General features: G+C 41.0%; 1 protein-coding gene across 1 annotated transcript in view; it reads right to left on the minus strand.

Annotated features, from left to right (window-relative positions):
- AGPAT4 (1-acylglycerol-3-phosphate O-acyltransferase 4) overlaps positions 1–13200 on the minus strand; it is a 68778-nt gene that overhangs the window by 20047 nt on the left and 35531 nt on the right. Inside the window, exons 4-6 of the mRNA XM_058801752.1 lie at positions 11023–11192; positions 2940–3101; positions 582–735 (exon numbers count right to left, since the gene is read on the minus strand). Coding sequence (XP_058657735.1) covers positions 582–735; positions 2940–3101; positions 11023–11192 — 486 coding nt within the window. The remainder of the gene's footprint in view (positions 1–581; positions 736–2939; positions 3102–11022; positions 11193–13200) is intronic.

Consider the following 13200-nt stretch of genomic DNA (forward strand, 5'->3'; position numbering starts at 1 on the left):
CCACTCCCCTTCCTCAGCTCCATTAAGAAACTCTAAAGAGCAAATCTATACAGAAATTTAAAGTAGAATATTTTTGCATTTTAAAATTGCATTATTTGACATAGCCTGTTACCACAAGAAATTATTTTAAGACACACTGCCTCAGACTCTCTACTGATGCATTTGCTTCACTTAGAACAGAATTGCTTAGCAAATAATAAGAAATACTACTCTTTGGCAATAGGTACAATATATGCAACAAAATAAGTACCAATTGGTACAAAATATGCAACTGAGATTCCTCAACACAGAGTCACAGTTAACAAAACATAACAATAATAGATTAAAACCCAAGAAACCAAACAAAAAAACTCCCACCAAAAAAAACAAAACAAAAAACCCACAACATCCAAAACCAACCCCACAAACTGATTCAGGACTCTTTTATTAAAACCAGAGGCTAGTGAAAAAACGAAATGCTTTTGAGAGCATCCGAGGATTTTTCTGCTAGGACACACACTACAGGGAAAAGAAAAGCATGGCAAACTGTCAGCTGTTAGAGGAAATAACCATTTAGCATTGTCCCCTGTGACTTTCCTTACCTACATTTCTCAAACACTGCACGGTGACAGCAAATCCCTTTGTTCGTGGCAGGAGGTGGTACTTGAGCTTGGGCAGACCTTTGGCTTCAGCCACCTTCATGCTGATCTGGTGCTTCTGCTCTGTGAACCTTGTGCCCTCACAATGAATCAGGAACTAAAACCAAAACAGAACTACAGTCAGACAGAAGCTCATGTTTTCTTCTGATTGAGCAGAGTTCTCTCAAATTCCCACCAGCACAACCCAAATTAACACTGCTAGCTGGGACACATGTAGCCACACACACATTTATGTAATTTATCTGACTGAGGTAACAAATCCCAACCAACCAAAAAAAAAACAAACCCAAAACCCCAAATCCAAACACTCATCCAACCTGCCATCCAGTTTGAACCTCAGCCTTTTGGCTTTAAGATCTGCACTGCTATTTGCCGTCAGAATGACTTGGTTTCTCTGAGTCACTCCACCTCTAATAAGCTGTTAGAAAACACTCAAAACATCCTCCTGTTGCAAATCTCTCTCTGATGGTAAAGCATTCAAATATCAGGGCATCTAAAACTTGCTAAGTGTTTAAACCAAACACATTTCTAGGAAATGCTTCAGTGCCCAGCTTGTTTGCCCCTCATTCTAACCTGCTTACTTTCCCTGTGGCACAGGATCCAAGGGAATGGCCTGAAGTTGTGTCAGGGAAGGTTTAGGTCGGATATTAAGATAGAAAACTTCAGGCAGTAACTCTGATGTCAATGAGACAGCTGCCTTAGATGTAAGGCAGCACATGCAGGACAACTGAAAGGCTCATGCTCTTATGAACTATACAGAAGAAGTGCTCAGACATGAATAATTACAATCTTGCCACTGGCAGGCAGGGGAGAGCACACAGATCTTTGGAGATTTACCACTTGCTCATCTGCTTTCTGCCAAGCATGAATGCAAACTAACACATCAGAGAGCACTGCCAAATGACACAAAGTAAGTCCTCATAACCCACAGCAAAAATGTAGCCAAAAAAGACAGAGATATTGAAGAAACTAGCCAAGCAGCCAGATTCAGCTCTAGCTCATCCAAGAGAGCTTTTACCACTGTGTTGCATGCATAATGTTATTCAGATTGATGAGACAGAGGAACTGATGGGAAATTCTCTCTTGTTCACTTAGCATGCTTTGCCTTCTCTACTTTCTAAGGTGCTATTCTTGTGCCTTTTGACATTATGTCATATAAAAAAGCAAATTAAAACTCCACACTGCAATAACCCCAGGTGTACATTAACAGTAATCTCCATTACATAGGTATAGCTCCTTTTTAGCAATCCCTCTACAAGAGAATCTACAGGATGGTGGTGGCTTGTGCTCACTGATTAGAGTGGAGCTGCCTACATGTACAGAAGTCACAGAGCACAGGCAAATGTCTGGAGAGAAACTGAAACTGAAGTCCCAGAATCACCCCTTTGCCAGACAGCCTCCTTCCTGGAAGTCACATAAACACTGAAGCACAGAGATTAGTTTTGATTGCTTAGCACTCATTTAAACCAATGACAATTAACAAAAGGAATTTGTTTCAGAGTATGAGAAATACAGCATATACATCTTCATGAGGAAACAGCATAGTTTCTGTAGGCCCTGGGGATGCTGCTTAAAATTCCATTTCTTTAACTGAATTGCACTCTTGCCATCACTAGCTCAGAAAAACTACAATTTTTATGATTTCTGAGAAGAGGGAAAAATTCCAAGCCTTTTCATTCTCAGATAAAGAAATGCCAGGCATGGTGAATACTAAAAAATTATGGTAATCCAAAAAGTAAGACTTTCTTGTTATTGAAAAGTTACACCAATTCTTTCCCTTGAGCAGAGACAATGGCTACATTAGACCACTTCTCTGACCAGGTGGCTTCTACTTCTACTGGGACATGTCTGGCCAAACACCTTCCCAGAAATGGCAGAATCACTGGGAAGGAGAAAACTCTAGTATATTAACTCTGCAATGTAAGGTGAAAGGAGAGCTAAGGTAACAAATATAGCTGATGTGCTTCAATACAGCATTGTCACATGCATCTGTTATACAGCTATGAGCCCCTGCATCTACCCCTATCCAGTGCCTGTAATGAGAGAACCACAAAATTTACTGAGTGCATCATAGTGCAGGTATTTTTGCAGTAGTATCTGTAGGGCTCCACACTACAGAGAAGGAAAACAGACAGCACAGAACGTGGGAAACTCCAGAGAGAACTCAGTTGGGAGTATTCTCCTGATACTCCCAAGGAAGCTAATGAATCCAAAGTCTCAGGAACAATCTGGTAAGCATCACATATTGCCTGTGCCTCTCACTCCTGCTACCTCACACTCCATTTGTTAAGCACCACTCACCCAAAAGTTTTCAGGGTAGTCCCGGAGATTGAGCAACTTCTGCACCACAGTTTTCCGATCTTCCTCCCACTTGCGCTTGCAGAAAACTATCTCTAGGAAATACCACATCCAGCCAATGATAGGCATGTAGGAGAGCTCCTTCTTTGCAAGCACTTTGGAACTCTGCAGGACAGAATCAAAGCAACACAAACAGGGTTAAACCACTTAAGAGTGCAGTGTGGGTATGGGACTTAGTTAGACGCAAAGATATCCATTTATATTGACCAGGCCCAGTTTTAACACCAGTGTAAAAGTAAAACAAAGAAAAATAAGGTTCTCTCATAGGACAGAACAGTCAAATCTAATCTCAGGTATCTGCATGGAAGACCTCTAGAATTAAATATATATGAGTGTGTGCTGCTCTCTCCTACCCAAACACTGAAACCCAAAAGCGAAGCCAAATTCCTTCAAACATGGAGGAATCCATGTAAATAACCTGAGCTGTATGAATCAAAATTCTTAATTCAATCAGATCCTGGCACTGGCAGCTCAAGTTCCTTTAAGATACCTTGAAACTATACATCTCTACATGGAGGGAAAAAAAAAAGAGGAAAATAAAAAGCAGAGTCACAGAGCCACTGCAGCACAACATACTGATGCTATGCACACATGGTTTACCAATAGAAGAAACCATAAACACTAGAAACAACAGCAGCAATAAGAATACTTAATTTGTGCTCAGTTTTGCTTATAAAAGGGCATACTTAGAGTAGCGAATTTCTCATCAAAGCATGCTTCTGGAGTAGGAAAAAACAAAAAAGCAGTCTTTCTGTCTCATAGGTGTGACAGACACTGAAGTGACTGGTCCAGACACTTGACAGGAAGTCTGTGATTTATCAAGCATTCAACATGTTCTGTAAATTAATCCTACTCCAGAATTTAACTCTGTGATCATTTCAGACTAACATCCCCTAGGGCAGGAGAACTGATTCCATGTGCTCCTTTCCTGTCTTCCAAGCCAGCCCACCCTGGTGAGCTGTCTTACATTTCACTTGGTTATTTAATCAATAAAATGGCACATGTATGTGTTGTGTTCATAAAGAAATTGTTGCTTCAGCCTTTCCTAAAAAACCTTCCTTAGAAGAAAGATGGGAGTAATTACAGTCCAGTTTCTGACCATGATATTATTATAAGATAACCCATCCAAAAGCTCTGCAGATAGATTCCAGGGCATGGAATTTGACTAGAAATTACTTATTGGTAAAAGTTACCATCAACAGAAACTATTTCCTTTTACTTTTTTAGTCACTCTAGTTCATTTGGCTGCTACAAGAAGAGACCTGACCTAATTCTTTAGCTCATTTTTTTCATCTGCTCTCCTTCCTTGAGAAGGAAAATTCCTTAAATAATTAAGCTATCTAAAAGCTGAAGACTGGAAGGCAAGTGCACATCACACAGCTTCACCAGCAACTGTTACACAGAAGCAGAACAGAGGATGACAGAGAGTTCCATTTCTAAGAATGGGGGAATCATCTCTATCAATAATAGTGCTCCCTCTTCAGAATTTGAGAATTTCATAATTTCAGTGATGGGCTCAGATCACTGCTCCCCTGAGAAGCAGCTGCAGCAATTTCAGTTTCAAGCCATGTTGTACATTAGTGCCCATTACATGAGAGCAGAAACACTGAACTCAGCCTCCTTTTCCAGCTCCACAAACTGGGCACAGAGAAACAGGCTCTCCTTTTACCACTTTCCTGCACAAGGAGGCCAACAGCAGCCCTGTCCCCACCACCTCCACCCCACAAAAGAGAAGAAACTTCAACATATTCTTAAAGTTTATTTACAGTAAGTGTTGAGTGTCATAAGAACTACCATAAACTAACCTAAGTGTACTCTGTGTAGAGGCACAAAGCCTCCAGAACACAGTGTCAGGAGAGACAATGTAATAGCTGTTCTGCAGACTTTAAAGTACAGAAATTATAGTCCAAAAAGCTAGCTAAAATGACTATTTCACCATATCTATTTTTTAATACTTTACATATTTTAAAAAGAACATGAGTTTCACAAGAGGCAGGAAAGAAGTTGCACCTAGCCCAGTGATACCAAGAAACGTTACTGTGAGATAAAGTGAGATACAGAACACAGCTAGTGTGTTCTCTAGCACAGGTATAACCACAAAAGCACAACAGATGTCTGAACTCTTCCCTGGGACACGTTCTGATTCTTTTACTGTGCTGATGCATTTTTAAAATTTAAAAGCCCTCTTTTAGACATGTGTGAGTATGACTCCTTAGATGCACATAAAAATAAACTAAATCACCTCACACTATTTTATGCACCCATCTGTTCTAGCAGTAGAAGGAAGGCTAACAGCAGAACTAATTAGACAAAAGAAACTCCTCAGAGCATTATGCTGGCAAGGCTGTTCCTGAGAGGGAGGAATACATCAGGCCTCCCCTTGGAAGCTGCCCTGTATCCTGGGGAATGAGATGCTGGAGATCAGTGCCACAGAAAGGGACCTGGGGGTCCTGGTTGATGGCAAGTTGAACCTGACTCAGCAGTGCCCTGGCACCCAAGAGGGCCAGCCCTGTCCTGGGGGCATCAGGGACAGCATCACCAGCAGGGCAAGGGAGGGGATTGCGCTGCTCTGCTCTGCACTGCGGCAGCCTCACCTCGAGTGCTGGGGGCAGTTTTGGGGGACACAACATAAAAAAAACATTGAACTGTTAGAGAGTGTCCAGAGGAGAACCATGAGGATGGTGAAGGGCCTTGAGGAGCAGCTGAGGGCACTGGGTCTGTTCAGCCTGGGAGAGACTGAGGGCAGAGCTCACTGCAGTTACAGCTTCCTTGTGAGGGGAACAGGAGGGGCAGGCACTGATCTCTGCTCTGTGGTGACAGTGACAGGACCTGAGGGAATGGCCTGAAGCTGTGTCAGGGAAGGTTTAGGTTGGAAAAGGATATTAAGAAAGGGTTTAGCACTGGAACAGCTCCCCAGGGAAGTGGTCACAGCACCATCTGACAGAGTTTGAGAAGCATTTGGACAATGCTCTCAGGCACCTGGTGTGATTCCTGGGGATGGTGCTGTGCAGGGCCAGGAGTTGGACTTGATGATCCTTGTGGGTCCCTTCCAACTCTGTGTGTTCTGTGATTCTGTGATCCCTCTTAAAATAACTAGAGCTGTTTTGTTTCAGTCATTTACCCATGCACAGTTCCTGTGAAAGTACCTGGGGGAAAAAGTGCAACTATAATTGACTTCAGCCACTAACTTTTCCTTTACTAAAGTGCTTTGGTAAACATGTGACAGTTGCTTTTAATATTCAAATTCAGCTTGTTCAACAGAAAAATAATCATTAAAAAGTGCTGACTTATTCCACGTAATCTGCCTTCTTGAAGGAAGTCAAACATTTTCAGTGCTCAGAATGGTGTAATTTCAACAGATGTTTAATGAAATTACCACTGGACAGGAACAACTTATCTACAATACTAACATTTCAATCCAGGTTTATTTATTTTGGCCAAGTTTGTTCAAATGAAATGCCCATGAAGCTCTCCTTCATGAATGACTGCACCAACATCACCTTAAAAAAAGTATTTTTACAAACTTGCTTTAGTGCATTTGCTCAACTGTGCTGTCAAAGAAAGAAAATCATGATTCTACATGTCCAGCCTCAGTTATTCAACACCTCTGGTTTAAAGAGCACAACAAACAGCATGAAATCAATGTGAAAGCTGGAAGTGTCCAACAAAACTTGCTCCTGAGTTTTAAAATAAGTTCATTGTAGTGCAAACTATTAGCAACAGCAATCTGCCTTGTAAGTTACTTGCTCTGCAGGCTCCCTTCAGCACTGACATACTTTCAGTGATTTCAACTGCTCTACTTTATCACTCCTTCATATTATACTCTCTGTGACATCATGATGGCTAGGTATGTCTCTTTAGTCACTCAAAGCCATCATTCCAGAAATTTAGTTATGCTCCTAATTCCTCATGCTTCGTATTGAATTAAATTTCTCCATGTTGGAAAGATAACACAGACTTACCAAGTAAGCCTGATTTTGTCCCTTTACACTTCAAATCTAGTTTAAAAATGTGTGAATATATTAAAATGCACAAACAATCTATTGTGCCCACACACCTATTAGTCTCATACAACAATAGAAAAAAGTATCTTCTCACATCTACATTTAAGGCCACACTCAGCTTTTGGAACAGCAAGCTTCAACATAAGCAACTCTCAAATAAAATTAAGTTGCCTGACATATGGAACTGGTAGTTTAGGTTAAAACCAGCAGGTTTTGCTTTAAAGCACAGGCAATTTTTGCCAATATTAATGTCTTCATCTCAGACAAATGGCTGTTAAAATTACTAACAGAGCTATTTGATTGCTGCTTTGTCAGACCAAGCAACAAAGCAGTGAATCCAGGCAGGGAGCATAATAAAGTACTTTTGGTAAGAATCCTGAATAACAGCTCTCTCCTCAGAAATAGCCCAAGTCCTGATTTTGAGTTCTGGTGTCCAGTTGGGTCTTTTTTCAAGAGAATGGTTAGCAACACACCTTGAGGAAAGTAAAAGCTACTAATGCATTTGAATGGGGACACAGTGCTTAGGTTGTCCCAATAAGGTAAATCCTAAGACTGGAATGTCACAGACAGGAAAAGGGAAGGACACAGCAGAGAACCTCATTCATACACATGCCAAGATCTGAGTCCTTAGTAGAACACTCAGATTCACAAACCTAAAAACAGGCAAGAGACTATGCAACTCCATCTCCCAGAAACATCAAAAAAACCCCAACCCCTAAATCACACTGATAAACCAAAGCCACACTGATAGAGCTTTATAAACTTGTAGGGATTTTGGCAATTTGGTTATAAGGAGAAAGCCAGTTCAGGAGAAGAGAGACAAGAGAAGGAGCAGAGAAATGCACAATGTTTCAACTAAGATCAGGAAAGGCAGTTTTCAAAAGGGAATGACTTTTTTTTTGGGGAGCCAAAGGGGCAAGACAAGTTTAAGGATGTTCAAATAAACAAAAACAATGTCTGGATTTCAGCTGCAACAGAGCTAATTTTCTTCCCAGTAGCTGTGTTTTGTGTTGAGGAGCAGAATAATGTTGATAACACACGGATGTTTTAGTTGTTGCTAAGCAGTGTTTACACTACATCAAGGACTCTGGCTTCTCACCACCCTGCCAGCAAACAGGCTGGTGGACACAAAGAGCTGGGAGGAGACACAGCAGGACAGCTGACTCAAATAGCCAAAGGGATATTCCATACCATTTGATGTTATGCTCAGTATATAAACCAGGGGGAAAGATGGCTGGGGACCACTGCTAAGGAACTGGACTGTGGTGAACAACTCCATTGTGGATCATTTGTTTTATACACTCTGATTCTTTTATCAACATCATTGATTATCATTGTTTTTGTCCCTTCCTTTTCTGTCCTATTAAACTCTACCTCAAGCCCAAATTCCTTCCCCTCCCTTCCCCAGTTCTCTCCCCCATCCCATGGGGGGCAGGGAGTAAGCAAGTGGCTATGTGGTGTTTAGCTGCCTGGATGGTTACACCACAACAACCAAGCAAAAAATTATTACATTTAAGGGCTTCATTAAAGAAATGTTCTAGCTGTAAAATACTGAGAGTTTGAACATGCATGTGACACTCTTAAGAGTGTTACTGCTGTCTGCCAGAGCTGCAGGGCAGAGCTGGATGTCACAGCAAAGCCATTCTGCCTGCTGAAGCCAAGCACTGTCAGTTCCAACTCCTTTGGCTCAAATCTCTCTTCACCTTCTCCCTCTTCCTCCTCCCCAGTCATTTCTCCCCTCTTCACTGGATTAGTTAAGGCAGAAAAGAGACTGAAAGAGTTTTAAAACATGGCCAAACAGGGCAGACAAGCATCATTAACAGACACAGGAGACTGCAGTGCAAGATTTCCTTTTCAGCAGCAGCGGACATGAGATAAGCTGAGCAAGGTGTTGGCTGGTACCCAAAGTTTGCATAGAAACTTCACAGAGTATACAATTAAATATAAACACCCAATGGCTCACAAAGTCCCTGAGCTAAAAAAACACCAGAGGCTATGACACCTCAGAAAGGCCCCAGTGTACCTGCCTCTTTCCTGGAACTCTTTTCCTAAATGCCAGCCATAAAGGTTTTTGTGTTCCTAACTGTGGGCCACACCATGCCCTGAAACTCTGCACAGGGGAAGCTCATGTACGGCAGCACAAGTCACCCACCTACACTCCTCATCACTGCACAATCACCTACCCTTGCACTGGCCCAAGACAAGTACCAGTACAGCAATACAGGCAATCCAATCAGGAAAATCACTGTTTGGTATTTTCCATTCTTTATGGTTTTTTTTTAACATGGCTTAAGAAGAACTTGGGCTGGTTGCCCCAAAAGGGAAATGCACTGCTTTGTTAAGTAAAGACATCTATGCAAATGAGAGCACGTGGAAACTATTTCTTCTGGGAACAGTTTCTGGGAAGTAAAACCACAGTATATTTCTCAGGACTGAAATAGTTTTGTGTTGGTTGTTTGGGTCTTTTGTTTACTTGCTTTTGTTTTGCTGTTAAAGAAAAAAAAAGCAAAACCACAACCAGCATATATCAGTTTCTAAAATAATCCTAAGATTAGCATAAATGCAAACTGAATAATATATGCAAGCAGCCAAAAAAAAGGAAAAATATCTTTTCATTTAGTGCAGCACAGTAATTTCAACAGTTGTTTCTACTTTGTGGTTTCCTTATGTGTAGGTAACAACATAAAATGCTAAAACAGAAACCTTATTAACTTGGAAAACTATTAAAAATTGCAGCTAGTAAGATTCCATCCAACTACACAGCAACAATGTAAAACAAGGTATTTTTCACCTTGCAGGCCCCATTTACTTTGTGCAGAAACAATCCCTCAATTTTCTGCATTGGTGTTTTCTGACCCTCTAAAACACAGCTTTATTTAGAGAACTGAGGGCATTTGGCTTACCAAATTAGACAGATTGTACTTCAGCACCACTGGTTTTTTGCACATAGGAACAGGTTTCCCTACATTTCCTACTGTTCCATGCCATCCTGCAGCTCTGTACTCAAGTCCTAGATAACATGGCAGAAGTTACTCAGAAGCCAACAGCCATTTTGGTTACACAAAGAGCCTGTAATGCTTAGGTTCACTTTCCTCCCCTTTTAAGGCCCCGTTTTTGTTAAACAGACTGCCATTATTCTAATTTGAAAGTGACAGGAGTGGTGCCTAAATGTCCAGAAAACACAAGAAGTCCAAAGGGAAGGCCACAAAAATCAGAAGTTCACACAATCCAAGGTCAGGACTTTTGCCAGAGGCCAGTATCAAAGCTACAAGGATGCTGAAGAACACTGCCAAAATGAGCCACTGGTTTTCTTCCTTATGAGGGAGGAACTCTTATCTAAATCCTTTATAGACAGATAATATCATCACCATCACAGAATGAAGTCAGGCTGATTTAGATGGGGGCTTGAATTATCCCCATGATCTGACAGGGGAAACAAAAAAGCAACCCAGAAAACAAAGGCACATGAACCCCTAGCTTAATGCAGCAGTGTATTCAACCATGTATAACTCATGCCTCCCCCATCTCTTACTGCTTTTAGTTACTGCTTTCACTTAAGATGTAGCCAGCCTCTCTCATCTTAAGTGATGGCTGCTCTTTCATTCTGAGAGAGGCAGGCTACATCATTCAAACTCTAGCTGTGGATTTGTAAGGCTACACTGGAAAAAGCAAACAAATTCTGTAATTAAACCGGGAAAGAATCACGGGCTAGCTCATCTTTGTGCAGCACAAGGAACTGCAATAGTTACTTAGTAAACACACAGAGAGAAATAACTGTAATGATCTCCACAAGTTAAGAAAATATTTCCTTCATCAGCTTTAACTGCAATGCTTTTAAAATAGCTGTGGTTTCCTGAGCCATCCTGTCTCCACACACTTGCACTGCACTGCTTTAGGTTCACCTCTAATTTTGGACCGCAGCCTAGTGAAATTTGAGCACACATCTGTTAATTCAAAACCACAATTATTTTGCTGTTTTTTCCACATCCAAGGAGATTTATCTTATATAATAAGAAACTCACCCCCAAGACCCCAAATCTCTCACAAAAGTTCCAACCACAGAGGAAGTCAATTTCAAAGTTGTGATTAAGGATTACGATGGCATTCTCCTTCCCGTACTTGTGGTAACTCTCTGGGTCAGTGTAAAGGGTGCAATCGGTGCCTGACCACCATTCCAGCAACATCACCATCTCTGAAACAAAAAATGAGAAATATGTGAATGCACACAGTATCTGCAAAACCACAAGTCAGTAATGTGTTGAAAACATCAGTCACCTCAATGGCATGTGGCAAAGAAAGTGCTGTAATGAAGAACATGTAAGAGGGCTGTTTAAAACACAGCTATCTTTACAAGCTGGAAAGTGGTTTCTCAGCAGTATCCTAGTGACTATCATATGCCTTTCATTTCCTATTTGCTTGTTCCATTATCAAGCACAGGCTTGTACTGTACACTTTGTGTTTGTTTTGCTTGGAACTTTAAGTCTGACCACAAGACTTGTGAATCAAACCTTTATTTAGCGAAATCACTCTGGTCTGGGGCACAGGAAATTGAGGTGAGTCAGTAAAGCCAAGAAACTCGGAGAGCTCTATCTCCACAGAGATGGAAAATGAAAACCTGAAAAAAATGGCTGTCCTAAAGCAACCCATGTCTTGAGCTGGGAGTACTGTGGGGCTAAATGAAAGATGTCTGTCTGAGACTGAAAAGGAGTTAAGGGCACGTCTGCCTCCCGACAAAGCTGTCAGGAAAGTTCTGAACCAAAGTAAAGGTCTAATGCAAGGGGCTATTCCTTGTTAAGTGAAACATATCTCTCTGGTGCCACATGAATGCCTCTGCTGGAAGGATGACATATCCAAGATGCTCTCCTGGCTTAAGACAAGCCTGAAGGCACCAAAAATGCTCATTTACCTCATGAAAGATCAAAATCAGGTCAGTCTTTGAAACACATTTGAATTCCTTTTCCACTTCGTTCCCTACTGGTCCCATCTACTGACAGAAAATATAAACCAGCTAGGAACAGGTCTACATTTCCAGCCATCATGAGTAAAATTATCTGCCTGAAGCTCTTGGATGATATTGTGCTGTAGATTGGAGAATAGGCATTAATGATCTGAATGAATTCTATCTAACAGTGCTACAGGCAGGCTAACAGACGATCTCTATTCAGGTAACATTACCTTAATATACCTTAATAAAAGCATGTTTCTGAAACAGATAAATGGTTGACTTATCAGTCCACTTGCTTACTTCTTGGAGTTTTACCACCACAACTGGGCTGATGAATACATATTCAACCACATTGTGAGGGCTCATACCTTTCAAGCAGTTCCCACCTTCAAAGAAATTGCTCCACTGACACTGCCAAAGAATTAAGGCAAAGGGAGGAGAAAATCCATAGGAACTTGAAATCTCCACTCCCTGCTTTGAAGGCAGACTCCTTGCAGGGCATTACAACTAGCTTCAGAAGAAGCTGATGGCAGAGAGAAATCATAACTTCAAATGCTTAACATGGATACCCTGTGTGCCTAGGAATTTTGAGCTTTTTTACCTCTCTGAAATAAAAAAAGCACTCATCCTGCTTCAAAGAACACCCCTACCTCCTGCAAGAGTGGATAGTTTCCTTGCCCTTCACTGCACAAATCTGAGCTGCTCCAATGCCAGCACTTCCAGAATAAGTAACTAGGGAAAAAATCTCCAAGGCAGAGCTGAACTGTAAGCCATTAAATGAAAAACAGCATTTAAGGCAAGGGAAGCACACAGAGTGTACTGAGCCTTACACCTCAAAGTTTTGCAAGAATGAGCCATTAAAACAGTTAACACTGTTATTCTGTAGAAGGTGTTAGAAATCCCTTTAGCTAACTATTCTTGATAAGGACCACATGACCTGCTGTGGCTCCTTCTAACCTTATCCATTCTGTAATTATGGGATAAACATGGAAACATTTGCTTACAAGATTAACTATAACTTACCTATTTTAAAGTTTCATTAAAAGCATAATTCTGCATTGACTCAACAGGAACAGTAATCTGTAAATTCTCAAGTAAGTGCACAACCTTATATAAAGAGCTACAGAACTGTTTCCCTCCATGACATTCTTCATTTCCTTTAATCTCTTCATTTTCTTTAATCTGTGTATCAGGGCAACATCAAGAAAAAGAACTCAGAAAATTCTTATGGGAATATATAGTAAAAGCATAGCAA

This window comes from Ammospiza caudacuta, chromosome 3 (assembly GCF_027887145.1).
Source record: "Ammospiza caudacuta isolate bAmmCau1 chromosome 3, bAmmCau1.pri, whole genome shotgun sequence".
NCBI lineage: Eukaryota > Metazoa > Chordata > Aves > Passeriformes > Passerellidae > Ammospiza > Ammospiza caudacuta.